At 33.9% G+C, this 26,705-nt stretch overlaps 1 protein-coding gene across 1 annotated transcript; it reads right to left on the reverse strand.

The window, feature by feature from the left end:
* Positions 1-8,633: 8,633 nt before the first annotated feature.
* Positions 8,634-10,909, reverse strand: LOC130653662 (probable inactive 1-aminocyclopropane-1-carboxylate synthase-like protein 2). Its single transcript, XM_057456183.1, has one exon. It carries the CDS (start codon positions 10,011-10,013, stop codon positions 8,634-8,636), a length of 1,380 nt encoding a protein of 459 aa, XP_057312166.1. The 5' UTR covers positions 10,014-10,909.
* Between the last annotated feature and the right edge of the window lie 15,796 nt (positions 10,910-26,705).

Consider the following 26,705-nt stretch of genomic DNA (forward strand, 5'->3'; position numbering starts at 1 on the left):
TACACTTTGCCCATAATTATAAAGAAAATTGTGCTTAATATCAGTATGATATAGAAAAATACTTAATAATACGTATAAATATGAAAACCCCTAAAAGATCAATTGAACATATTCCAAGATTGGTAGCTAGAAAATGTTATTATTCACTAATTTTTGTAAATAGATTGTTAGGGCAAATAATATTTACATTGAAAACAAACATTGTTTTATTCCCCCTTTGAGAGTTATAATGGGGATACAGTAATGGTTCGAGTCAACGGTTTCATGTAGATGACTCTCGCTTGAAACTTTTAATGAAATTTAATGCAAATGTTGAATAACGTACTACATAAAAACCCGCCAACCATTTGATCGCAAGTAAAAATTGTGGCACTCAGAGGAGATCCAATAGGAGGATTTTCATTTTTTTTAGTCTTGTGTCCCCACATTTTGAATGATTAAATTTTGATGGTAGATGTAGGCTGTATTAAAAACACGGCAACTTTTCGTAAATTAGACGAATTTTTGCAACTACGATTGCGTTCAAAAGTTTGCAATGACTTCTCGAGAATTGTGCAAAATGCGGAGTAAAAAGCTAAGAATGAGCACATTGTTTATCAAATTTGCGGAATTAAAAATTACAAATTGATAACCTCAAATAGCTATTGTATTGCTTGTGTGGTATGTTTAAATTGGATTTAATACTAAATTTGCATAAAAATTGCGAACGAGCCGGAAATAAGGTAAAGCATTTAATTAAAGATAATGCAAAGTTTTGATTTTATTTTAAATAATTTTGATAATTAAGAACATGACAAGTAACATTTTTTTAAGAAATATAATTATAATAAAGTGCTTTCCTCAAAAACATTGTAAATATAATTTTTATGCATATATTTATATTTATATTTATAATTTTTAATTCAGGTATCAACTTAGTCTGAACTGGGGAGGAAAGCCACCAAGTTTCCATTAAATTTATGTTACCACGGACCAGAATATTCGGATTTAAATTCGAAATAATTTATGCGCGTAGCATATAAGTATGAACTTATGTTTTGTACGAAAAAAGACTTATGCCGCCTCTCGGACATTTTTAAAGAAACAAATGGTCGGTGCTTGTTGAAGTCCACGTAGCCAACGCAGCTTACAAGGATTTCTGGCAACAAAAATAACGAGGCGATTTTTAAAAAGGATAAAACAAACCTTCATGAGCAAGGGGGAGCACTTATTAGATTGAGTTTATCGCCGCGACCCAGGGCTTCTTAGGTTTTTAATAGAGGAGATAATGATTTTTAAGGTCTAAGAAGTCCTGAGGACGACGTTATGCGCTTATTAGACATAGCTATAACTGATAGTAGCCCTGGTCACTATTCAAAAAGGTGCTTTATAGATTCGCCATCCCTCTTGCCACTCTTTGTTAAGTTTTCGGGTCTTCGACTTATGAATCCCGATCAACTTTTGCCTTTTTTTCGGTTTAATTAGGGCGAAAAATGTTTTATGGACTTAAAACACAAAATTAAGGTGACATCACCAAACTTGACGTCAAAGAAAAAATAAATTGGAAAAAATATCATTCCGGTTGCTGCGATAGATGGTGAGGGTGAAGCAGTTAGCAAAACAATATATGCAGGGAATCTCCCTGTGCAATAAAACTAGGGCAGTGTCCACACTGGTGCGACCGCTGCGTGCATCAATTTTTCAGTTCAAATAAATAAGTTTTCTTGCGAATGGTCATATATATCATCACTTTTGTTGAAGGCCAATTTATATGTATATATATTACAGATATTTATTATTGACTGCCTTTCAACCTATTTGTATACCTGAATCAGTTAAATATGCTGCTGGTTCCATACTTTCTATGGAAGAACTTATCCTATTTTCTGCAAAGCCTGCATATGCGCAGCAGTTGGAAAAGTGGTACGCTACGATAGGTGGCCAATTTGCAATACCGCGAAATTCATTTTTCCATCGTTCAGTACGGCTAGGGCAGGTCAACTTTTCATTGGAAAATTTTTGGCCATGAAAAAACAGAATATAATGCGCGGGAAGAGGCCACATTGCGTAGTTACTTTTCAGCATTGGAAATTGAAGAAGCATGGTATAACAAAACCAAACGTACTTTTTGTTTTTAAAGTAAATATTTACAATGTGAAAATAAAGAAAAGTCACATACCTATCAAAATAATAACAAAAAATAGAGAGCAAAAAAGTGTTTGATCTTTATGTGTTAGACCAGCTATCAACATGATATAAAAAGAGTTTTCATATAAAAGCTGTAATAGAAAATTAACGAGAAACGAAGTGTTGGATCATGATCTCTCAAATCAGCTCAATTTCTACAACTGACAAATTGGTACATATATAGCATGAAATAAGCAGTTTTCACAGTCCTACGGTAATAATAACACAAGTAGTACAAAAAAAAAAAGCCATAGTGGAATCATCTTTGAATAGTTCATTTTTTATGCATGGTCATTTTGCTAACTTTTTGACCTTTGGTGATAACAAAATCAACATCTGTGAGATTCAACAAATCGGATCGCAGTTTCACCTCATCCGCAATTTCTTCGCTGAAATATTCTTCAAGGACTTCTCTGTAAGCAGTTACGGTTAAAGCAACATATTTGTTACTCATATCCAAAACAACACATATTTGGCAGCAGTTCGGTTGCTGCTTTAAATGAGTGATTGAGAAATCTCGACCACAGTGAACATTGGTGCAGGTTGCCAAACCAGTTCCTGGACGAATATCTACTTTTCCCTTACATATTTTGCATTGTAAGAAGGTTTCCACGACAATACTCTCAATAATGGGACAACATACGATCATTTCCTTAGGCGGTGTTGCTGTAGAATCTTTTTGCGCTACAGACTCATCAAATTGTACATCCAACGCTTCTGTTAAAAAGCAAATGATTGTCGAATAATTGGTTGTAAGAACCAGCTCTTCATTGAAGGTCAAATCATCTATATACATCCATGAATTCTGAAAAGTAACACATGTCGTAAAATGCATATTTTTATTTTTCACTGCACCTGAAAGTTTATACCGCAAACCACCCACTTCAATGATGGTCTGTATTTTCAACTGATTCTGCATTTCCTTGGAAAACTCAATGAACAAAACTGTTGCTGGGGTGGTCAAAGCATTTGGCACAGTAGTACGTTCTCCACACACAGGACAAACAATCTTAGTGACAAAAAAATTATGTGCAAATAAATACATATGCCAATTGTCATTGAAATGAGCAAGTGGAAGAGATCTATAATTGGACACGTATTGTACGAAACTGCACATCGAACCGCATATAATCCTCCCACAACACTCGCAACAATCATTATATTGAAAGATGTGATAAATAATGCTTTTTCAGAATCATTCAAAGATCCAAACACTGATTCCTGAAAAATTTCTGAGAACTGAGCATTGCAGTCCCTCCTACGAAATGAGGGACATCTTGATTGTATCAAAGTCCAAATGGGATCCCTAACATTATAGGCGATCAAGTCGTAAATTAGTGAAAGATCAGTGACATTAGAAGATAGATGTTGGTCATATTTGACACATGCGTCATATATTTTGTGACAGAAATGTGTCATATCTGGATGAATATTTTTCAGATATGGATAAAAAACATAGTAACACAACTCTAAAAATGTGTCTATTGCACAGCTGTATATACCTGGACTTTTAAGGACCGCATTCAAGAGATGGTAGCGCTGAAAAATGAACATTTTTTAGACGAGTTTCACTTTACTGAACAATCAAATATGAGTGAAGCTTTCATGCTCGTTCGAGCCTTCACGCTCATCCGTTGAAATAAAAATTCTATAATAATTCTACTTACTTGTGAAAATACCGCCACCACAAACACGTGCTTATAGTAAAGTTCGTTTCGAAAGAGAGAGATGTGAAAATACCGCCACCACAAACACGTGCTTATAGTAAAGTTTGCTTCGAAAGAGAGAGAATTGAACAGCAGCGTGCACACTTGTTCCTTCAAGGGCAGTCTGCTGCTCATCATATGATGGCGAAGCCAGCAAATCTTCAACTGTTTTCAGCTGTATCTCCATCATTCCGCGACCTTTACATTCAACATGGGACCACAGCTACGAACGCAGAAATTTTTTGCAAGAAAGACTACGCACCCAGGGCGTCCGGGAGTGACCGCCTTCAGGCGGTCGATAACAATATGTGCAGGGAATCTCCCTGTGCAATAAAATAACAATATATGCAGGGAATCTCCCTATGCAATAAAATAACAATATATGCAGGGAATCTCCCTATGCAATAAAATAACAATAATTGCAGGGAATCTCCATATGCAATAAAATAACAATATGTGCAGGGAATCTCCCTATGCAATAAAATAACTTCAGTTATAACTTTATCTTTTTGACTAATCATGCCAAACTCAATTAAAGAGGTCGATGCTGAAAATGTTTCTTATCCCTAAGTTCCTTAGCAAAAGGTAGAACAAATTACCTAATTTCGTAAATATTTCTGTTCGTCAATTGTGAGCTGAAATTTACGGTCAAACCCTTTATATACCTGAGCTTTCTAAGAATAGCGTCGCTTTCAAAATAATTGTTTTCTTTAAATCTATATATAATCCAACCAGAGTATTATAATGCTCTAAAAACTTCATTTTTGTCATGATAATTTATTATTCTATCTGAATATACATATTTAATGAGCACAGAACCGTTATAAAATTTCGGATGACGTCATAATTATTATAATTTATGAAATTCAGGAAAGGTGTATTTGACGTCGACGCTCACACACACAGACACCGTATTACTGCACACAAAAAAATTATAAATGGTAAAACGAAGCTGAAAATAAGTAGTTACGTAAAATGTTATTAGTTAGTTATAGTTTTGATTTTATGTTGAGAATATGCGCACCATTTCTGTAGATAAAAAATGTAAACAACAGACCACAGAATTGGTATAAATCCATTTTAAGAACGAAATATTTGTTTAAAATTGTTATTTTGAAAGAAGAGAAAATAGTTAAAAAGTTTTTTTGGATCTCGTACAAAAATTTTGTATGAATTTCAGAAGTGCCCATAAAGCCCTCTTTTTTGTCTACAAGAATATGTGTGCATATACAAAAATACGCAAAAAGGGTTCATAGATGGCTCATCGCAGTGATAAAAATAAAGCTGAAAAAATTTTTTTAGATCAACGTTGCTTTGTGTGACACACAGAACACCAACGAGTAACTGGTACCAATCTCCAATTATTATTCTATCGTAAACAATAAGAGATAAAAAAACATGTTTTATATGCGATAATGAAGTCAAGGTAACGACTGGAGACCATTACGACAGGTAAAAAGAATAAAAACAAGTTTAAAAAATATCATAATTACAAATTTCAGATATATTTATAAATAATAATGGATGAACGCAACAATAAATGGCTGTAATTTTAAAACTACTATTTATAAAGAAGAAAAAAAACTTGGCCAGATACTTCAGATGTCTCAAAGACAGCGCAGACATTTTAACTTCAAAATCTGATAAAGAAGATACCAGGATTGATAATGGATAGAATTAATTTAAATGTATCTCTAGGTAGACATATTGAGCCTAAATTAGCACAACTATTTGGACTATTGCATACATTGCCATTGTTTCGTTTTATAAGATGAATTTTGATCCTAGATTTTGCAAGCGTAAGTCGTGTGTGAGTGAAATAAGGTGAAGTATAAGAAAATAGGAACAACACAAATAAAATTGGAAGGAACACCATTAGCTCTTTTTAATTTGTCTGTATATGTAAAATCTGGGGACATATTGTAACTGTCAATTTGCAATAAACAACACAAAACTTTATATCTAAACATGCACTAAACTGTACTTATTTTTAGCTTTTGCACATCAGTGTACGGCCTGGGTTATATCTCCTCTTATACCCTTCTCAAACATCAGGAGCATGTCGGGATCTGTGAGAAGCTCTAACCTTATACCCGTAAATTTCAGGGCTGCTTTCCAGGCAAAGCCAGGTGCGGAGTAGAAATGGGCGGGATCAAGGCTGTAGCTGTCCAAGCAGACGCCTTGAAATGTCTCGAAGGCGTCGGCCAATAGCAGTACGTCTATGGTCAGGTAGATGTCATGGTATTCCCACATGGTGACGTTATCACCCTCCGGGGTAATGAAATCCCATACCTCTTTCGCATACGTATAGTCCCTGTCGCTGATACCATTCATATTCAGCTTGCTGTAGAATGCCTCCTTGGGAGGTAGTTCCAGCTCCTCGAATCGCTGCCATCCATCCATGTACTCGTTTTTTATTTTAAATCAACTTTATCTACACTATTTGCTAAAGGTATTGAGATTCTAATTATACACAGACTCCCCTCAGACATGTTGAAATCGGGTCTTTCTAATGCTACTATAAACTATACGTGGAAACAGGGGATAAAAGACAGTAATTCTATCCTTATTGCCTTTTTTGACATTTACTGTCAGTTTTTCTTATTAAACAAACTGATTATTTTTTTTATTTCATTCTGGGAAGTTTAAACATTTTTTAATTTAAATGAGATGCACTTCTGAGAGCCAATTCCTTTCGTCATCAACCATTAATCTATTTTGGTATTTTAATCTAGTAATTGTCTTAAATGATGATTTTTCTTCACTGACCTTGATATAATTAAAAGAAATTGAAAATCTTTGACATTACTAAGGAATACTAAAGGTCATTTATTAAGTTAATATAAGATAGCGTAGCCAACCAGTTGTAAAACATAGTCTGCTGCTATACAAAATGAACTATTTTAAAAAACTTTTAACGCTATTTCAGGCTGTGAGCATTCTGCTATATCGCACATCATTCCGAGGTTTAGTACCCAAGTTATTACAATAAAATCTGATCATTTTAGGCTTTTAATGGTTTTTTAATTTGTCAGTACTGAAATCAGTTGAGTAGTACCCCTCTGTTGCTTCGATTTTTGTTTACGTAGCATGAGATAATTGAGAGTTTATGCTGTCGGAAGTAAAAAAGAGATAGATAGTACATGTACGCATAATGCGTAACACCTCTTCACTTTTTTCAATTTGAAACACCTTCCTCCACCCTCGGCTTGCCTACATACTTAATAGTTGGCCCCACACATAAAGGTAGAGGAAGCCTAGCAATTACATATTAATTTCAAAGAACGTAGGCCAAGCATTTTGATCTAATCGGTTTCTTAAATTTAATACATTGTTGTAAATGTTGTTTACTTTAAAGGTCGCATGTATTGTAGCCATCTACGTAAGAGCAATTGAAATGTGGTTGCTCGTTTGATTGTTATAAATAGTTTGCGTATTCTTAATTACGTATAATTTAACGTTTAACACGTAGCATTTAGTTTCTCATTAATTTAAATGTAAATGGCGACGTAATAGAAAATGCTGTTTTGCCAGCATGTGTGACGAAACTGCTTTCATTGACGATGAATGTTGTAAGCTAACGCTACATATTGCCGTAGTTTCACAACAAGTAATAAACAGTGACAGTCACAAATTTGGACCTTAATAATAGCTATATACGGACTGTCCCATGTTACGAATTAAAGCTGTCGGTTATCATCACTAGAGATCAGGATCTAGCGTGGCACACGCTGTTTCCGCATTATTTTGCTTTGAAAGCAGTTCAGATGTCAATTTCCTTAATATACGAAAAGTTAAAGAATTGGTAATAATAGATAACAAACTTTTACTTTCTTAGCAAATTCATCAAAACTAATGTTATATTAGAAATCAAAAGTTTGTGGAACGTCATTTCGGCAATTCTTTAAGTTTTTTAGTGAGGAGTTTTTTAGTGAGGAGTTTTTTAGTGAGCTGGTACAAAAGTGTATTTTAAACGCATTTTCTTTTGTAATTTTCCACAATGTATATTCTTATTCACGTAAATATAATATTATTTTCTACAGGATTCGCACCATTTTTTTTTTTTTTTTTTTTTTCGTTAATAACTTTAATACTTTTAGAATTTGTAAGTAATTAGCAGTTTGATAGGAAATGTTATTTTTACCTAATTTAAAATTTTAGTAGAAAACAAAAGTCCTTCGCACTTGATACTTTCTCCGACTGTGTGTTCTCTCTACACTCTCCTATAGCGAACATACTTATATTATATACATACTTAGATATGTTTTTAACATTTTTCCTAATCTCAATACATTAATTTTTTTGTTTGTTTAACAGGGCACCTATTGATAGCAATGTATATGTACGTTAAAAGGTTTTTACCTGTATAAATATGTTTTAACAATAAATGATAAATGTAGCTGAGTTAAATACAGGACGAGCTTAAAACAGTTTCTCTCGTCTAGGCTACTTATTTTGTGAGAAGGAAATTGCATTAATTGATATTGCAATCACCTTATCGCTGCAATAAAAAATCATTTCAAGAAATCATATCACTGAATGTGACGTCAACTCAAATCCCAGATAAAATTTTTTCAAATGTTGTGGAATTTTTGTTAACCGCTTCATGAAAACACGATGACCGTGCTTACTTTAAACAAAAAAACCACAAATTTAACACATGCAGCAAAATTGCATTAATTAATTAGATAAACAATTTATACAAAAACTAATATATTATCGTTACAAGCTGTTTATAGAAAATTGCATTCGTTTAACAGTCTATATCCTGTTTCCATTAATGTCTGTTAGGTAATTCTTTTGCTTAATCTTTTTATTAAGAAAAAACTCATTTGATGTAAGAGAACGCTTATTACCTGTTAAAATTACAGGTGAAATATTATTGTTTTGTATACACACATCTTTCAATCGAGCTAATCCAGTCTGGAGAATGTCCAATTCATGCGCAATTATGATTCTAAACCAACCATGTTCGATACATTCAAATGCAAATCCTGGTACTAAGTATAATCCGTGGTTCATTAACTTATTAAACATATCTACTTCTGCTTGTTTGTCGTCGCTTAAGAGATAGTTGGATAAGTTCATCCAAAGAAATAAGCCACTTGTCGGGTATATGTATGGAATGTCCCATTTCTGTAAATGCTGAGTGACAAGATCGCGAGACTTTCTTAGTCGAGAATGATTGATTGACTTCAGTTTATTTAACCATGTTTCGTCTGTGATCAGTTCTTCCAGAATGTATTGTGTTGCAGTAGGCACACTAGTGTAGTAACCAACAGATGTTAAAGCCGATTGTAAATCCACATTTTTCGTTATCGCAATGCCACATCGAAATCCAGACAATCCGAAATCTTTGCTAAAGCCCCATACAACATGAATCTTATCACTGTGTTTTAGGTAACTTTTCAGAGAAAGAACGCTTTTGAAATCAACGTTTTCATCGTAAACAGACATCATGTATATTTCATCGCAAATAAGGTGAATGTTATACTGACTGCAAAAGGTGATATACGATTCAAGTTCTTCTTCAGTGTATATGATTCCAAGTGGATTGTTTGGATTAGATAGAAGAAGTGCTTTGATGTGAATTCCTTCTTCTTCAGCTTTGATAAATGCTTCTTCGAGCAGTTGAGTTGTTAACTGAAACGGTTTCACCTGATGAAGAGATTTACTTTCTAAATGCACAGGATATGTTTTAACGCCAATTCTTTGCTCCAAATCACTTTCAAATCCACAGTAGTATGGAGCAGGAATAAGTACACCATCACCTTCATCACAGAGTGAATATCCAAGAGCTTCAATGACTGTTCCACAGCCATTCATCACATAAATGTCGTCCCTTTGAAGCTTGACAGAAGGCTTGAAATTGTTCGTGAAAAAAGTATTTAACTTATCTCGAAACTCGTCAGTTCCAGAGAGTTTGCAATAATGAGTATATTTTTCTGGAATGTCAGATGCCTTGACAGAATTCATTTTTTCTTTAACCACGTCGTAAACTATTCTATTTTCAGCTGTTCCCAAATTAATTATGCCTTTTGGGTTGGTTTTTTCGTTGTATGGGTTCCTGTTTTGCTTATACCATGCGCTATGCAGCATATTAGGTGAGCCTTTTTTCTTTGATACTCGTTTAGACAGCATCTTCTTTCTAGAAATGGATTTATATTAAATAATGTATTATGGTACAGCTGTAGCGGCGTGATATTAATTCTTTGAAAAGCAAAGGACTTTCGTTAAAAAAAGGTATTTTTCTTACTTGATAAAGATGACCTATGGATATGATCTACTTGTTTCTTTCTCTTGTGGATGAATGGTTCATGAAGTTCTTCGAAGCCCTCCTTTTATAGTACTTACCCATAATTGGCCTCCATTTATTTTTGGTATCCAAGGCATGCCTGCAATATTTAAAGGTAATTGATGATTTCTTTGCGGGCAATTGTATATTTTGATTACCAAATGACGTTGCTTTTTTTATTTCAGACCTCCTGCATAAACCTATGAATTAAAAGGCAATTGCATTCTTTTTAGAAAGAAGCTGTGTTTCTATATAATTTATGAATGACTAAGTACCTGCTGACAAAGATAATATCGGTTATCAATTAATTACTTTTGTTGCTTATTTCACCTTATTTCTGACGACGATTTAATTACCTTGTTTATGTGTGCGTTTAATGTATTAACTTGTCCAGGATATATGTAAAAAAAATCATATAATTAGACCAGGATAAAACTGTTCAAATACATATATATAAGGTGTTTAACTGTTGCGTTAATTAAGTTAGATGCATTTATAGTTCAGTCACGTAGCTGAATGTTTTTATAAATATAATCAATTAAAACTCACTATTACACTAAATGTTACTATTTATTCCGCACAATCCCATTTAACTGGCTATTTTTGTACACAGACTTCAAATTACACTAACTATGCAGGTATTTCCGTTTGTAAATAACAAAACGCTGTGATTTAGTAAAATTGATATGTGAAAAAGATTGACTCTAAACTTTGCAAGAATAAGGGTATGGCAGCATATATGACTCAACTTCCTTATTTCAAACTAAAAATAGACACCTTTAACAAGTTCCCTATGTTAAAATCAAGTTATGTAATCGTATACCGAAGTAAATCTTTAGTAAATGTTTGCGAAATAGCATGTTTAGCAAAGTTGTTGTTAAATAAACTACAATCTTGGACAAAAATATTAAGACAAAGGCAGCTCGCCACGTGTGCAAAGTCACTATATTTGCACACGTGTAGGCCAGGCAGAAAGCTTTGGGTTTTTTCTAGTCGCGTTCTTTAGCGCGCTCGCTCAACAAAATAATCCACGTCGAGCCACGTCAACTGAATCGATTTAATCAAATAACCTAAGATCCTAAGTCCTAGTCCTCAGGCTTAAGGACACTGAACACTGACAGGTGAACATTGATAAGTTCAAAAATTAACAATGCACGTTAACTTACTATCTAGGACTATCACGTGATTAACTAATTATTGCTAGAAGATCACACAATATCCGATTTGTTCAGTTTAATGAAATTTACCGCATATTCTTTATTATCACTTTCCCAGTTTAAGTTGATATGTATATATATCACTTGCGTAGCATTTCAATCGGTACCCATATCAATTATGCCGACTGCGGAAGACAGGTTAAGTTTGATGTTAACAATCTTGAACATGTTTAGATAAGAAAGGGACCAGCGAATAGTTAATAATCAGTAGTCTGTTGTAATATCCTTCCGCGATCGTGCCTTTTCCATTCCTAGGTAAACAAACATTGAATTCTTCTTAATCCCTTAGTAAAAACTGCTCATTGCAACTTTATGTTTCAGGGACTATCTACACTTGACCTAATCGTAACTATTGCACTTTCCAAATTTTGGCACCGAGCCTATGACTGTAACGTAATAATATACAGTCGACTCCCGTTATTTCTAACTCTCAATGGACCGGACAAAAAGTTCAAGTTAACGCGATTTTTGAGATAGTGCGAATTGTAGATTAATGAAATTACATTAGGAGAAAATTCGCGTTAGCTGGGTTTTAGCTTTTTTAACACAGTTACGGTAAGAATAAAAATATTCGAAACTGAAATAGCGTTCGAAAACATAAGCAAAAAGGTTTATGAAGAGCTTTTTTCTTTGAGCGAAATTTTTGAGAACTTTGAGGTGCTGCAATATGTCACCAGAAACCAAAAATTAGTTCGAGATGGAGGAGTTCAAGATAGCGAGGCTGTATATGCTTACGAAACCAAGGTTTGAAAGCGTGAAGTTAAAGATAACGGGAACCAAGTGTTTAGTAGATAATAAAGGTAAAACAAATTATAAAAGACTGAAGTTGCTAATATATCAAATTTTCCAACAGAATGTCAAAATATAGCAATGTCAAAATGATTAGGCGCAGGTATTTATATTTAAATGATTATTAATCTATGGCAGACAGGAAATGACTGTTGGCAGTGGTGTATATTTTCACCATATCCAGCAGATGTAAATGAAATGATTATCCAGGTGAGGTGTCTCCTTGTACTAGCAACATTTTGTTTGCGCAGTTACATCTCTTGCATTGTTTAAATTTAATTCATTTCTCACACAAGGGCGTTTGTTTTGCAGTACTGCAATGAAAAAAAAAGATATGATCTAATTTAATTATGATGACAGAAAGTGTAGGGGTTAATAATGATATTTACCCACATGGGCGCGCCGTTTTTAAGAGATTCCACCCAGCGTAATATGGAAGTACAAGGAAAAACATGAGATAGATATATATTTTTTGTTCTTCTTGTTGTTATTGCTTTTGTTGTTTTGCGATATTGTTTTCCTCCCCAATATTTTTGTTTTGTAACCATTGACAAACATTTTCAAACAGCTTTTTACTCTGTATCAGGTTCATCAATCTAATCTTGATAGATACAAAAACCGTTATCCCTAATAAACGCGAAGACAAGAGAAAGCTTAAGGTTTCTTAAGAAAAAACGGAAAGAACATTCCATACGCCACTATGCGCACAAAAAAACAATACTCTTCTTTTTTACCGTGCCTCCACATGAGGTGTAGTCACGTATTTTCTTAAAAATGTGGGATCTGTATCTTTTGTTTTCAATCAAGTAAAAAAACAACATTCTAAAAATGTACCTGTCCAAAGTAATAGTTTACGGAGATCTCTGATTCCTTTGTTTCTGTAGATAAGTTAGTACAAAGTTGAATTCGGAAGGCAGTGTACGTGCTGTAGTGGTGTCACGATGACGGAATTAAATGTGAATCAATCATTGTCCAAAATAAATTTTGTTTTGTTTCACATGGATCTTATTTAACTGATTTATACTTTTACTTTCCTTCATAAAACATTTTAGATTTTTTTAACGTCCAAAAAAACCAGTCGCCTTTCTTTCTTTCCAATATTCTCAACGCTTAACTATTTTTAAATATTCAGTTTGCTTGGTGTTATTGTGATTACGATAATTAAGTAGAGCAAGTCATTCTATGCTGCCATTATAAGTACATAAACTTGACAAAGTCTTTGAGGTTATGGTGCTCAACGCTTAGTTTTTCGTCAAGTCCAAGTTAAAATATCAATAAATACGGTATTACCCTTATTTGTTAGGAAAATGCGGACTTTGAGTGCCAAAGAGAAAAAAAATCATTAAAAATGAATGGTTTGTTTTTAAGACACTACGATTGCCAAAAATAATGTGAGACGAATTTTTCAAGATCACAAATATTCATACCAACAACATTGTAAACAAAAAGTACATATTCTAGTTTTAAAGTTTTAAAATTTAAAAAATACGTATCGATTAACATTTGACATTAAAGTCTGTTCTCCAACAACTATTAAGCTTCAAGATTTTACCTTGTCACAAATATAGCTCATCACTTTTAACTTTACACTGAACAAAGTTATTTTGCCAAACAAACAAACAAACAACACAGACGAACATTCAAAGACCACCAATATTTTTAGTCCAATCTCTATATATGCATTAAAGCTCAATAGATATGATATGCCAAATCTGAATTTTTTTGCTTTTATTTATTGTTTTCGTACTTAAATATTTTGTTAGACGCTAGAATAAATAACTCTATTTCCTTCGTATCTCTTGTAAATATTTATCATATTCTAAATAAATGTCTGTGGAATTTTGCAATACACGTATTTTTTAAAAAGAAATCCAGAGGCTAAAGTTTTCAAAAAAAAAACTTTCAATACCGGATTTTTTAGGTTTAAAAAAGTAATTTACCATGGAATATATTTTTATTAACTTTTCGTCCTAACCTTTGAGTAATTGAATATCGTGCAGAAACAAGTTGATGTCGATTTCAATGAAATCAACATGATCCTTATTGAAAATAATGATTTGCTATTTAGTTAGTTTCACTTGAAAGTTTGTGCTTTTAACAAAGTCATATATAAAAAGGCATAATATTTTAAAACTGTATAAACGCATTTTCTCAGTCCTTGTTTCTACCCAATAAAACAGTAGGAAAAACATTTAAAAACAGCTTATAGGTAATCTGAATCCAATCTGAGTTCAAGAAATCCAATAAGAATCTTTTAGTACTAAAAATTAAAAAACCGCGCGAGCCTTTCACTGGTGTCTTTTTTAAGTATTAAGCCCTTAGACTTTAAATGGATTAAGAAAGTGAGTAGCTTACAAGGTTTTGTCCCATCTTTTCTTTTTCTTTTTCTCTCTACTTATGTCCATCCAGGTTGATAGGAACATTGCTTGTTGTCATCCACCTTTTAGCACTGCCATAAGCATGAGTACTGTAGATATAGGAGCATTCACTCTACAGCTTTCCACGCATGTTTTTCTTCTTTCTTCTGAAGTAAACTTGTGGATGACAATTTGTGTTGTTCTTACCACAAGTGGGAAGAACTAACGTCACCAAAGAACGACATGCAGCTGTATGCCTTTTACTTGAATGGTGTTCCTTACTAATAAACACGTCGCAGATATCTTCAATCTAAAACGAACCTCATCAAAAACTTGTCACTAAAATGGAATACATAAAAACTATCTTCAACCTTGCTTCCTATATAATAATTTTAAAACTAACTTCCACAGAGAACTTTCTTTCTTTGTAGATGACTTTGCATCATCGAAGCATTTAAACATATGTTGTTCTGAAGGCATAGAAGGTAATCACACAATTTGAATTAATTTACACTCATATATGTGACAAGAACAATCACCTGCTATGAATGCACGTAGAACAGTTTTTTTTATCAGTAACAACGTTCTTTATCAAGGAGCATTGATGTAAATAGGTGCATACGTGACTAAAAGAAAGGTTTAGGGCCAGGAAGAAAACAAAAACTTTAAATGCTTAAAAAAACATCATTTTAACAGCAGGTGGGTGTCACCAAAAGGTTAAATCGTGCTCAATAAACGTACAAACATTACTCTCAAAGATGCACACATCAGCAAAAAGGTATCCAACTATAGCCACCTACTTTAAAACGTGACTAAATAATGGAAAAACTCTTTGTGAACTTGTAACCAAATAGCTGCGTTGTTTGTATAAACCTTTTGACTATGGTATCTAGGAGAAAATTAAATATGTTTCTAAGACAAAAAATGTTGACGAATTTCTGAAAAGTATTTTGTTATAATTTGAAATCTTATCGATGCCAAAGAGAAAATAAGTTTTTGTGATTTCAGAAAAGTGTTTATAGGTCACTCATTCAGACAGGAATGTAAAGAAAAAAATAAAAGGAAATATTTTATGTTTTTTGCAGTTTATTATAAATTTTAAAACTTGAAATTGCTATCAAATAATAATATGGCGTTAACCCCATTTGGGTGGAGCAAGATAATCAGAAACGCCCTCTCTGTTCCTTTGTGTTAGTCTACACATATGATACAACTAATGGTCTTGTTGACCTCACCAATTTTTGTTAAAAATGGTAAGGTCGAAGGTTGTACTAAATTTTTATGAAAACGTGTCTTGAACTTACTTAAGTCGATATTTAGTGAACGTGATTGCGTTTTGACTTAGATTCCTTCAATTGGGATGAAAGAACAACGCCAATTCGTCGAACAGGGAAATACTAAGGAAAAATAAAAATGGAATTCGTAGCTTTTTCCAATGTTATTGTCATATCTTTATATCAGTAATTCGTTTTTTCCGCTTTGCAAATAACAGGCTGTAATTGGTCTCAAGCCTTATAAAAAAATTATTGAAAAGTTTATTCTGATCAACTGGCCCTTTTTTTGCCGTTAAAAATTTTGTATCCTTGATTATGCTACACGATACTTTTAATAAGAATAGTATTTTTTCGTTTTAATATAAATATTCTTAACTTTTAAGCAAAAACCATCCTGATATATTCTTAGCATATTCTTAACACAGATTGAAAGATTTGAGATTAGTGTAAAAATCAACCTCAGTTGCTTTTGTTTATGCAGCCTATTTTAACTGACAGAAAGACAACTAGATTTTGCGTGGAAAAGATACTCTAAATGAAACCTGAGAAAAATCATAAATGATATGATAAGTTGATACGAGTCACAAACGAACTTTTTTTGCTTATACTTCATTTAGCATACAAGCAATATTGCTAGATGAGCATGTTATTAGGATAATTTTTTGCTAATACTGTCTTGTATATTTTAATGGGAAACATTTTTTTATAAAAAAAACATGCAAGGAGTAACATCAAGGAGGTTTACTAACATGTTGTCTAAAGCCATCACTTTATCTGATTCTTCATTAAATTTGAAATTTTATAGAATACGCATTGCCATGCAGGTAATCCTGTCAAAATAATTGTCTAAATTGAGAAAACAAAATTGTAATTTAAATTGTTGATTTCTCCGAGACGAATTTAGTAACACAAAAATTGCTATATTAAAGTGAATAAAAATAGATCTTGTTCACAAGTGCCGCCAGTCACGATCATTTAAGAGGTATAAAAATAGTGTCACAACTGTCTATCAGTCTCTGTTGAAATCAGTTTTGTTGAGATTTTGTTGCGAAAAATCAAAATTTCACATGATCATCTAAAAAGCCTTCATTTTTAATTACCTAGCGACCCATTTAACACATTGTAACAGATGTGGTATTACATACTCAACCTTTACTTTAATTTGTTTTCGTTTAAATTTAAAAAAGACATGACTACAAAAGATCATTAAGTTATCTTTAAGTTAAATTATTACTGAATATGACAATAAATTATGGAAATTGTTAATGTCCCTTTTTTACGTAGCAAAATAGATATAACTCCGTGTTATTATTTTTTAGTATTTTATGTTTCAATAAAATGTTTATTATGGTAATTTCGTCAACCCCATTATCGGTATTCAATCTAAACCGTAACGAATCTGCACAGACGTATTCTTTGCACATACAATTCCTTGAAGGGACACACATCTGCTTGTTTGTCATGTGCTAACTATAAAAAGTAATTCAAACTGGAAAGTTTATAATTGGAAAAGTTGAAAGAAAATTTATAAACGAAGGAATTCTTTGCAGAACGTAAAAGAAGGAAGAAAAGAGACGCACTAAGAGATAACAATTTGTCATTTAACTAAATTAGTTTCCAGAATCAGTAATTACCCATTTTCTATTTACAACCTGTGTAAGTGATAAACAAATGTTGACGATTTCCCGTAAGGCAAACATGAGTAAGCTGTCCACTTTCCTCCTACGCCTAAGTAATTCCCAGACACAATTAAAGTAATCGGAGTCGTGTTTTACATTATTTTAGCAGCTTTTTGCAATAAAGGGAACAACTTAATAGAAGATAACCTGTTGTAACTTCTTTTAAGAACTTTCTAAAGAAATGTCTATGATAATGGTGTACTAAGTTTCGTAAGTCAAAATAAATTGTCGATCCGATGTTATATCTCGAGCACATGCAGTAAACGAGGCAAGGACAATGCCTCCTTGCGACATACCACGCGGGCGAGGCTATGTCCTCCTTACGACACGCCTTTCTTAACTTATCAAAAAGATATCACTGATTAAAACAAATTCGGACTTCAAATACTATCGACCAATAAAATTTGTTACACTAATTGTGAATGAATGACGACTTTTTAACTTAATGACGCTTATAGAATCACCAACGAAATCGTGAGGTGTTTATTGCCAGGGAATGACTTTAAATGAATGACTTTTGATGATGATGTTTTCGAGTTAACGGGAACAGAAAGTTGACGTTTTGAGACCTCGTGAATATCATAACCGTTAGAGGAAGGTTTGAGAAGATAAAAAATCAGGACAATTGAAGAATGTTATTTTTGTGAACATTAAAATTTGCCTTTGGGAATTGGGACGAAGTTAATCAAGCTTTTCTTTGCATGTCACTAATTGTAAGATTTGCCGAAAACATTCTTGTATATTGGTGTTTCTGACACCATGTTTACACGTTCCAGATAAAGAATCCGCGGATCCCAGCCTATCCGATAGCCGAAATGAAGATTTCGTTCCGATGTTGAAAGATCGTGACCAGCAGAATTAAAGCTAATCGCCACTTTTCAAACAAGCGTTAGTGTGTACACCTAATGGAGATAGGTGACTACATTTAGAAACTAGTCCATTACATTTCCAAATAATTTTTATCCGCAACGTGTAAACGAGACCTAAAGTAGTAATAGTGGAGCAGCGATTAATTAAAATTAGCAACCTCATCTTGGGACTTCTTTGCTTATCTAATTTCTTTTGGATTAGGTTAGTCAATAAGAACAGTACCTTTGTTGAACAAGGACATAAATACTGGGTTCTAAAAGCTCGGGAGTTTTAAGGATAAAATCATTTTCGTCCCCAGAGTTCTTTGACAAAACACATCTAAAAGAGCTCTGAGTAGGAGAATGCAATAAATTCTCTTTTTAGTCCCACCTAGAAACAATTAACATTGTATATCCCTTGTAATTTGTTAGTCTAACAACAGAAAATATAAATTACTACTAAAAACAAACACTTCGCACAATGAAAGACTGCTGGTGCATTGAGGGTTTTAGTTATATCCAAACTCGAGACTTCTGCAGAAGAATGAGGGCTTGCTCAACCATCGTATTAGGAAAAAGGACAAACTTTGGATACAAAACAATGACAGACTGTTAGACTATATTATATCAAACTGCTGTGAAAATTATGTAAAATATGTAATAAAACAAAATGTGTTCCTGCAGTCTTTCTTTTAACTTTCTGTCTTTTTATATATTTTTCAGCATGGTTACATAAACTTTTTAAAAAAATTTTTTTTTCTAATACACACACATAATTCTAGAACATTTCGGAACGAATAAAGATGTTTTCATAGCTGACAGACTTAAAATATGGTCTGATCAGTGGTTCCTTGAAGAACAATCTACATATCAGCTGCCGTTTAAATGCAGAAAAACCTCTGTACCGCCAAGAACGAAATGTCTGGCAGGTATGTTGTAACAGTTTGACACGTAAGTAGCAATCACTGGACAAAAAATTTTATAATATGAATAATCATGGATCTATTGAGTGAATTGAAGGCATTTTTAGTATCAATCTGCAAAAATCATTCAAAATCATTCAAAATCGTCAATATTTTATTCATGGCATGGCATTTCACAGCCAGAATTCTGGCAAGGCATTTCACGGCCAGAATTCTGACCCGCACACATTTGCAAGTTGTCAGCTGCTTCCAAAACATCTTTCTTCAGGACAGTCATTACACACTTCTCCATAGTCCTTTTTAAAACCTCTCCAATCTCCGATAGGACTCAGTCCCGGACATTAATCTAACAGTATCAATCTACGGGACATCGAAGCTTTTACGGATGCACATTGATTTCCTTTCTCCAATTTAATGATTTATAAATTCCTTGTCATTAATGCAACCGCTCTTTGTCAATCGCTCCCAGTGTCCCAATAGATATTTGATCCAAGCATTTGCCTCTACTCGTCTGCGTTAACTCTTATTTCATGAAATACCCTTTCAAGGTTTCACTAAGAGAGAAAATTTAATGGAAAAGACAGAGCAAATATGGTAGCTAGGTAGCTAAATGGGCTAATTAACAATTTTTTCAGGTACATATTAACGATCCAAAAGTTTTACTAATCTGAGTTTATAAAATGAAATTGAGCAGATGTCGTTGCAAGAACCTTTTTAAGCAAGTTCTAATGTCATGCCATATTTCAAAACCACACATTTAAAAAAGCATTGTATTGGCAACATGGATTTATAGCATTTTTCAATCTTGAATTTGTCAAATGCAAATTGAAATTGTAGACATAAGCATAAAATTTCGACTAAGTTCGTTTTTTCTATGTGGGACAACACTGGATTATGCTAAACCACGTATGAAATCTTTAAACTAAAGATAACAAATGCGATATAATCTTATTGACTCTGCTGCAACGGGAAAATTTTCTATGGACTTTCCACAGGTCAATGACCGACGCTTACGCGTAATAAACCAATCACGAGGCTCTGTTTTAATAACAACTAATCCAAGTTCTTCGCGGCCTCAACAAGCTGACGGAAACATGCTACGCTGACGAAGGGCATTTAGGCTTGCAAGTGAAATTTTTCTTGCGTTGCTCCCTAGCTACCTCTAGCTAAAAAGTGAAAGTAGCTAAATGCAGTTTGGCTGCAACACAATTCTTACTTCTTAAGCTAAATGAAGTTAGGCAGCTACCACTTTTATTACTTTTATGAAAACTTATGCTTCAAAATAAAGTTGCAATATACTCATGTGCGACATAGTTTAACTGACTAAGTGCTCATTCCAGAGTTAATGACAGGCTGTTTCCTATGTTTGTGTTTAACTGAAGTTGCGATAACGTTTTTTTCGAAGAAGGGCATTATACCTATATGGATGTGTCACATTGTCTATCTGTGCTAACTTTCACCGGGGACCTTCTCCGAAAAATAAAAAGGTTGGTCAGCTTTTTTTGCTTTGACGGGGAAACAAGGAATTGTAATTTGTGTTCTTTCTTTCAGCTTAAGCTGTGGAAAGTTACTTTTTAAAAAATTCTTATTAATCACTCATTCTGGTGTTTAACGCCGGGTAACAGAGCGTGTGGCTTAACCCGGCGTTCCAACAGAGTGTATCCTGTGTTTTGTATATAAACCAAAGCTGCAGTAGTTTTTTTAAATAGGGTCTTAAGTCTAAACGCATGTACCGCACAGTTTACCTGTACTAAACGCTCAGCCCAGTGTCACAATTAATTTGTTAACCTTTACTGAAACTTATTTCGCAAAACAAAACAAAATTAACCAATTGTTTTTCCTATGACGGTGTAACAAAAGGTTTTAAATTGTGTTTTATTTCACCTAAAGTTGCAGTAGAGTTATATTTTCAAAAGTACACTACAGCCGAAACACTATAGTGTTGTGTGCGCTTTACTCCATTAACGACATACTGCATACCTGTACTAAAGCGCTCCACCTGACCGTGTGGCACAGTTTACGGCTCTTATTAAGCGCTCCACAGAGTGTTCAACGGCGGGTCACACCTTGACTTGTGGCTTACCCAGGCGTTTCGACGCCGGGTTTCCCAGCTAGTCTCTTTAATAATAGCCGTATTTTGTCTGTCTCTGCGCAGACCCCCCGCTAAGTTAGAAAATCGTGCTACGGAAACACGAATATCAAATGCGATATATTTTTATCCACTTTGTTGCCACGTGTAAATTTAAAGGACGGGTGAATACGTGGTTTTTTTCACGGGCTAACGACTAGTCTCTATAATAATAGCCGTTATCTGTCTGTCTACGCGAACCCCCCGCTGAGTTAGAAAATGATGTTACGGAAACACGAATATCAAATGCGATATATTTTTATCCATTTTGTTGCAACGGGTAAATATAAAGGACGGGCAAACCCGTGGATTTTTTAACGGGCAACGACTATCTCTATAATAAAGCGTCGTCTGTCTGTCTCTGCGCAAGATGGCAACTCAAGTACCGAGACATACGAAATGCAGTATGTATAAAGGACAGGCACCCCGTGGATTTTTCCACGGGTTAACGACTAGTTTCTATAATAATAGCCGTATTTTTGTCTGTCTGTTCAAAAGAGTTACCGATATTCTCTTGATCTTTCCGCGAGTTTTTAGAAACCATGGGGTTGTTTATTCGAAAACTTAATTGAAATTAATAATTAATTGAAGTAAACTCAAGAAGTTAATTTATTTCCTGAATTAATTTAATGACTTTGTTTTATTACCATAACTAGTCGATAAGGCCCGTGGAAAAATCCACTTAGGCAGAAGGACAATGGAAAAATAGGTTGTTTTAGATTTTTTGCTGACGTCAGCAGTGCAATTACAAAAATTTTTGGTGAAATTTAATTTAATCGTTGCCTGTACTGTGCAGAGGTTTAAACGCTGACCAAGAAAATGTATATGATCATGTCTTTTTGATAAGCGTTTAATGAGATATAAGGGTTTTAAAATTTTGCTGACGTCAGCAATGGCCAGTCAACCGCCCAAAATTTTTTATTTAGAAATTTGTATACCTGCTGACTTCATTGTATAGGTCTTGAAACGCTGATCAAGATAATGTATAGGATCGCGTGTTTTTGACAAACGGTTGCAGAGATATTAGGGTTGAAGGTTTTTTGGTGACGTCATCAACCCGTCTATTCCGAAACGGATTCGGGGACCTAGGTTTGGGAAACTTACCCAAATTGGTCCCAGGTGGTCTCTAGTTACCTACGCAGGAGATGACGTCAGTTATTTCCACCCGTTTCCAAGTTATTTAGCCTCATATTTAAAAGTGCAATGCAATGGCTTCACTAATTTTAATATACTTTCGTTTGACGTCAATATTACTTTAACGTCAAAGTTTGGTAATTTACAGAACAAATTTATAGACGATGTTTTATAGACTTTATCAAAGAAGGTTTATCCACTTTGCAAAAGTCACAGACAGACAGACAGAACTGGCGTATTATTATATAGATCAAGGAAAATAAATTAAGTCAACAAAATAAATAAATTATTTTAATACGCCATTTTTGAAAATAATTACCCCCGTGATTTCATTTGCCGGTTTCGCAAGAGCCTCAAAAAACAAATAGGACAGTTTTACTGATAGTTTAACTGACTTCGTTTTGACCGCTCGCACGTACTATACTAATTAAAAAGCTTGTTTCTTCGAAAAACCAATCCAAAATTTTCGCGGCCTGGACATGCCAACAAAGAAACATGAGGATCGAAATATGGTGGCAATTTTAGTTTTGAAGGTGGTCGTGGTCAGTAGCGCTAGGTTTGTTGATCTATTTGACATTTTTGTGTTCTAAAAGCTTTTTACTTTGGAAATATTTGTTTTCTGTATGTTTTTAATGCTAGGATAAATATACTGTCACGTTTTTTAGCCATGTACAAGCCTTGAACGCATTATTTTTAGAATTTTTGGCTTGGAACGAAGATTTTAAAGGCTAGCTAGCTAGAGCCTTACTTATTACTAATCTGTATGGTATAACAGCTTTTTATCCTAGCCAACATTTATTTTTATGTTGAGGATGTAGCCATTTAGCTAGCTCCTATCTTTGGCTACAGAGTGAGAGCATAGAGATAAAAATGCCGTTTGGCTACAACAATATTCTTAAGCGATAATTCTTATGCTAAATGCAGTTAGCTAGGTAGCTAACATCTTTTATTATTTTCCTGAAACTTTTTTGTGCAAATTAAATGGCTGAGCAATTGTTTTAGCTGGACGGGTAACGACAGGGTGTTCATTTAAACCGAAGTTGCAATGAAGTTTTTTTGGAAAAGGGTATTTCTATACGTCTGTTCAACTCTGTTTAACTGTACTAAGCGGTTAGCCCAGTTTTAACCACAGACTGTTTTTTGTAAAACCTGCACTAATTTTTAAACTTTATCGAGTATCACGCCTGTACGGATGGGCAACACTGTTTACCTGAACTAACTGCTCAGCCCTGTGTTAGCAATGGACTTTTTCTTGTGTTTTAATTTAAACAGAGTCTACGAGAAAGCTTTTTTCAAAAGGGTATTATCCCTATACGTCTGTGCTGCACTGTTAACAAAAACTTATTCCGCAAAATAAAATAATATTGTTTGATTGTTTTTGCTATAACGGAGTAACAACGCTTTGTAAACTTTTTTTCAGCTATTGCTGCGCTAAAGTTATTTTTTGAAAATTATGTTACAGTCGCCACACCATAATGGTGTATGCGCTTTACTTGTTTTACGACATACTGTATACCTGTACTAAAGTGTTCCACCTGATCGTGTGACACAGTTTACAGCTCTTATTAAGCGCTCCTCAGAGTGCTCAACGCCGGATCACACCTTAACGGTTGGCTTACCCCGTTTCGATGCCGGGTTGCCCGGCTAGTCTCCATAAAAATAGCCGTATCCCGTTTGTCTGTCTCTGCGGGGACCCCCCGCTGAGTTAAAAAATGATGTTACGGAAACACGAATATCAAATGCAATATAATTTTATCCACTTTGTTGCGACGGGTATATATAAAGGACGGGCAACGACTAGTCTCTTTAATAATAGCGGTATTTTGTCTGTGTGTTCAAAAGGGTTACCGCATCCTGTTACGGAAACACGAAATGTAATATATAAAGGACAGGCAACTCCGTGGATCTTTCCACGGGCTAACGACTCGTCTCTTTAATAATAGCCGTATTCCGTCTGTCTGCTCGTGCGCAAAAAAAGTCTTGTTACGGAAACAAAAAATGCGCGTTGTCTGCATCCTTTTATGAGTAGGGATAAGCGTATTTCTGTGCGGTTTTTCAACTATTTATATATTATACTAGTTAATTAAACCGTGGAACAATCCACTAATTGCCTTTTTAAAATTTAGTGTGCTTCTTATCACAAAAATGTTTGTTAGCAATTTCATTAAGAAAGCTGAAAAACGTTTTAAACGAAAACCCTAGAGGAATCCAATCAAGAACATTTGAAAGTTATTTATGTTTTATATCACAAAGTGATTTGTTGTCAATTTCAATGAAAAAGTACGTACAATGAATTAAAACGTTTGATCTGCTGCTGCTGCATTTCAGCGATGTTAAAATTATAAGATGACACTTATCTTCTTTATGTTAAACTTTTTATGCAATACTTCGTACATGTAAATGTTAATCCTTAACTACATAAGCAATAAGGAAGGTCGTTGCTTAGTTGAGCAGCAATGCTAGAAAATTGTGTAGCTTAAAAAAAGAGCTTTAAACACTCTGAAGAATCGCAAATATAAATCACTTTCTCATAGCTAAGTTACGAACAAACTAGCTAGCTTAAAAGATACAGCATGCATTTATTACCCAAGAAGTCGACCAAACATCCTGTTTTGCAAAAAATTAATTTGGAGTTTCAAACATATCAAGAGGAAGGGTAGTTGACTGTTTTGGGAAAGAAACTTTGGCCTGTGGGACCTGGAACTCAAAGAACTTCGAAAGAAAATCTCGCAGGAGAAAGCCATGACTATCAGATTCTGACAATCTGAGTTCCTATTAGCTAAAATATCAAATAACGCATTTCTATTAGCTTTTAAGAAATTGAAAGTCCGAAAACAACAATTTCCAAGCGCAGTGTAAATACCTTATCCTTGACAACGCGCGTCCAGACTCTAGGTGATCCCTATCTCTCTATCTTTCAAGGTGATTTTAAAGATTCCCCCTTAAGGGGCGGAAATCAATAACTTTAATTGCCTGTAACTTATCTGCACAATATTTTATAACAAAGCACTTGTCACTGTAAATTTATATTATCATACAATGAATTTCTTAACTAATAAAATCATTTTGTTTTATCACATGATTTTTTCTAGACAATTGCAATTGTAAACAAAACGTTTTTAAAATAGGGAACATTTTTATAGGGGATATATTATAGACGCTTTTAAAGAAAATTGTGAAAATATAAACCACTTTGCCTGTTACAGACACACTCTTCATATTATTGTAAGAGATAAGTTGCATAAATTTGCTTAGGCAATTTAAATTCAGACTTGTTTTTTTTAAAATTATTAGTTCCAATAATAAGAACCTTATTTAATACAAAAGCATGCTAAACCCTATTTCTGAAATGTGATTACAACTGTTGCTAAGATTGAAGCACATTGCGATGTTTGACAAGCATGTTATAAAGCGACTTTATAAATCACTTGAGTGAATGAGAAGTAAAACATGATCGAAAATAATTTTTTATACATTTTCTCCCTTAAAAAACATCTTTGTTGATAGCATGGCAAAGAGCTTTATGACACTGAAACCAATTGCTGGCAATTGTCCAGATAATTGACGAGTTGCAGCGTGACGTAATGTTGTGATTTTGTGTTTAAGAACAACGAACATACAAAGAAAAAATTATAAACAACAGACCACAACGATGGAAGAAATAAAGATAAAAAAAGCAACTCATGCCAAAATAATTAAAACTTGCACTTAAAAAGAGAAATTGATAGCTAGTTTAGGAAACCCAATTCCAGATCCCAGGAATTGGTTAAAAGATAACAGCCAATTTGTGTTAGGTAGTGCTTCTTATCTTGCCTGTCAGGATGTGCGCGCATACACAGATGAACTTTAGCCCTGTTTATTCTGGGGGGTAGCACTGAGGATGGATTTCTCCACCAACTCACTTCTTTTATTATAACTCCTAAAATGCTCCTTCTTTTAACTCCTAAAATGCTGCTCTAACATATTGCAGAAAAAAATTTGATCACTTTTTTCCGCTTAATTTTACCAGCTCAAGAAACTTTTAAATGGCTAAGTTTTGTTGATGAAACTTGTCAGGAATAGGATATCGTATAAAAATTTTTGTATCGTCATGTACGAAAACGACTTTCAAGTAAACAGTTACGAAATTTATCCATGGTAACTTCACTTTAGAAATGACCGACGTGCATTTTACGGAATTCATTGACAC

This window comes from Hydractinia symbiolongicarpus, chromosome 8 (genome assembly GCF_029227915.1).
Source record: "Hydractinia symbiolongicarpus strain clone_291-10 chromosome 8, HSymV2.1, whole genome shotgun sequence".
Classification (NCBI taxonomy): Eukaryota; Metazoa; Cnidaria; class Hydrozoa; order Anthoathecata; family Hydractiniidae; genus Hydractinia; species Hydractinia symbiolongicarpus.

What these genes read in the sequence shown, in the direction of transcription:
- LOC130653662 (XM_057456183.1), bottom strand. Translation starts at nt 10,013, where the DNA reads ATGCTGTCTAAACGAGTATCAAAGAAAAAAGGCTCACCTAATATGCTG.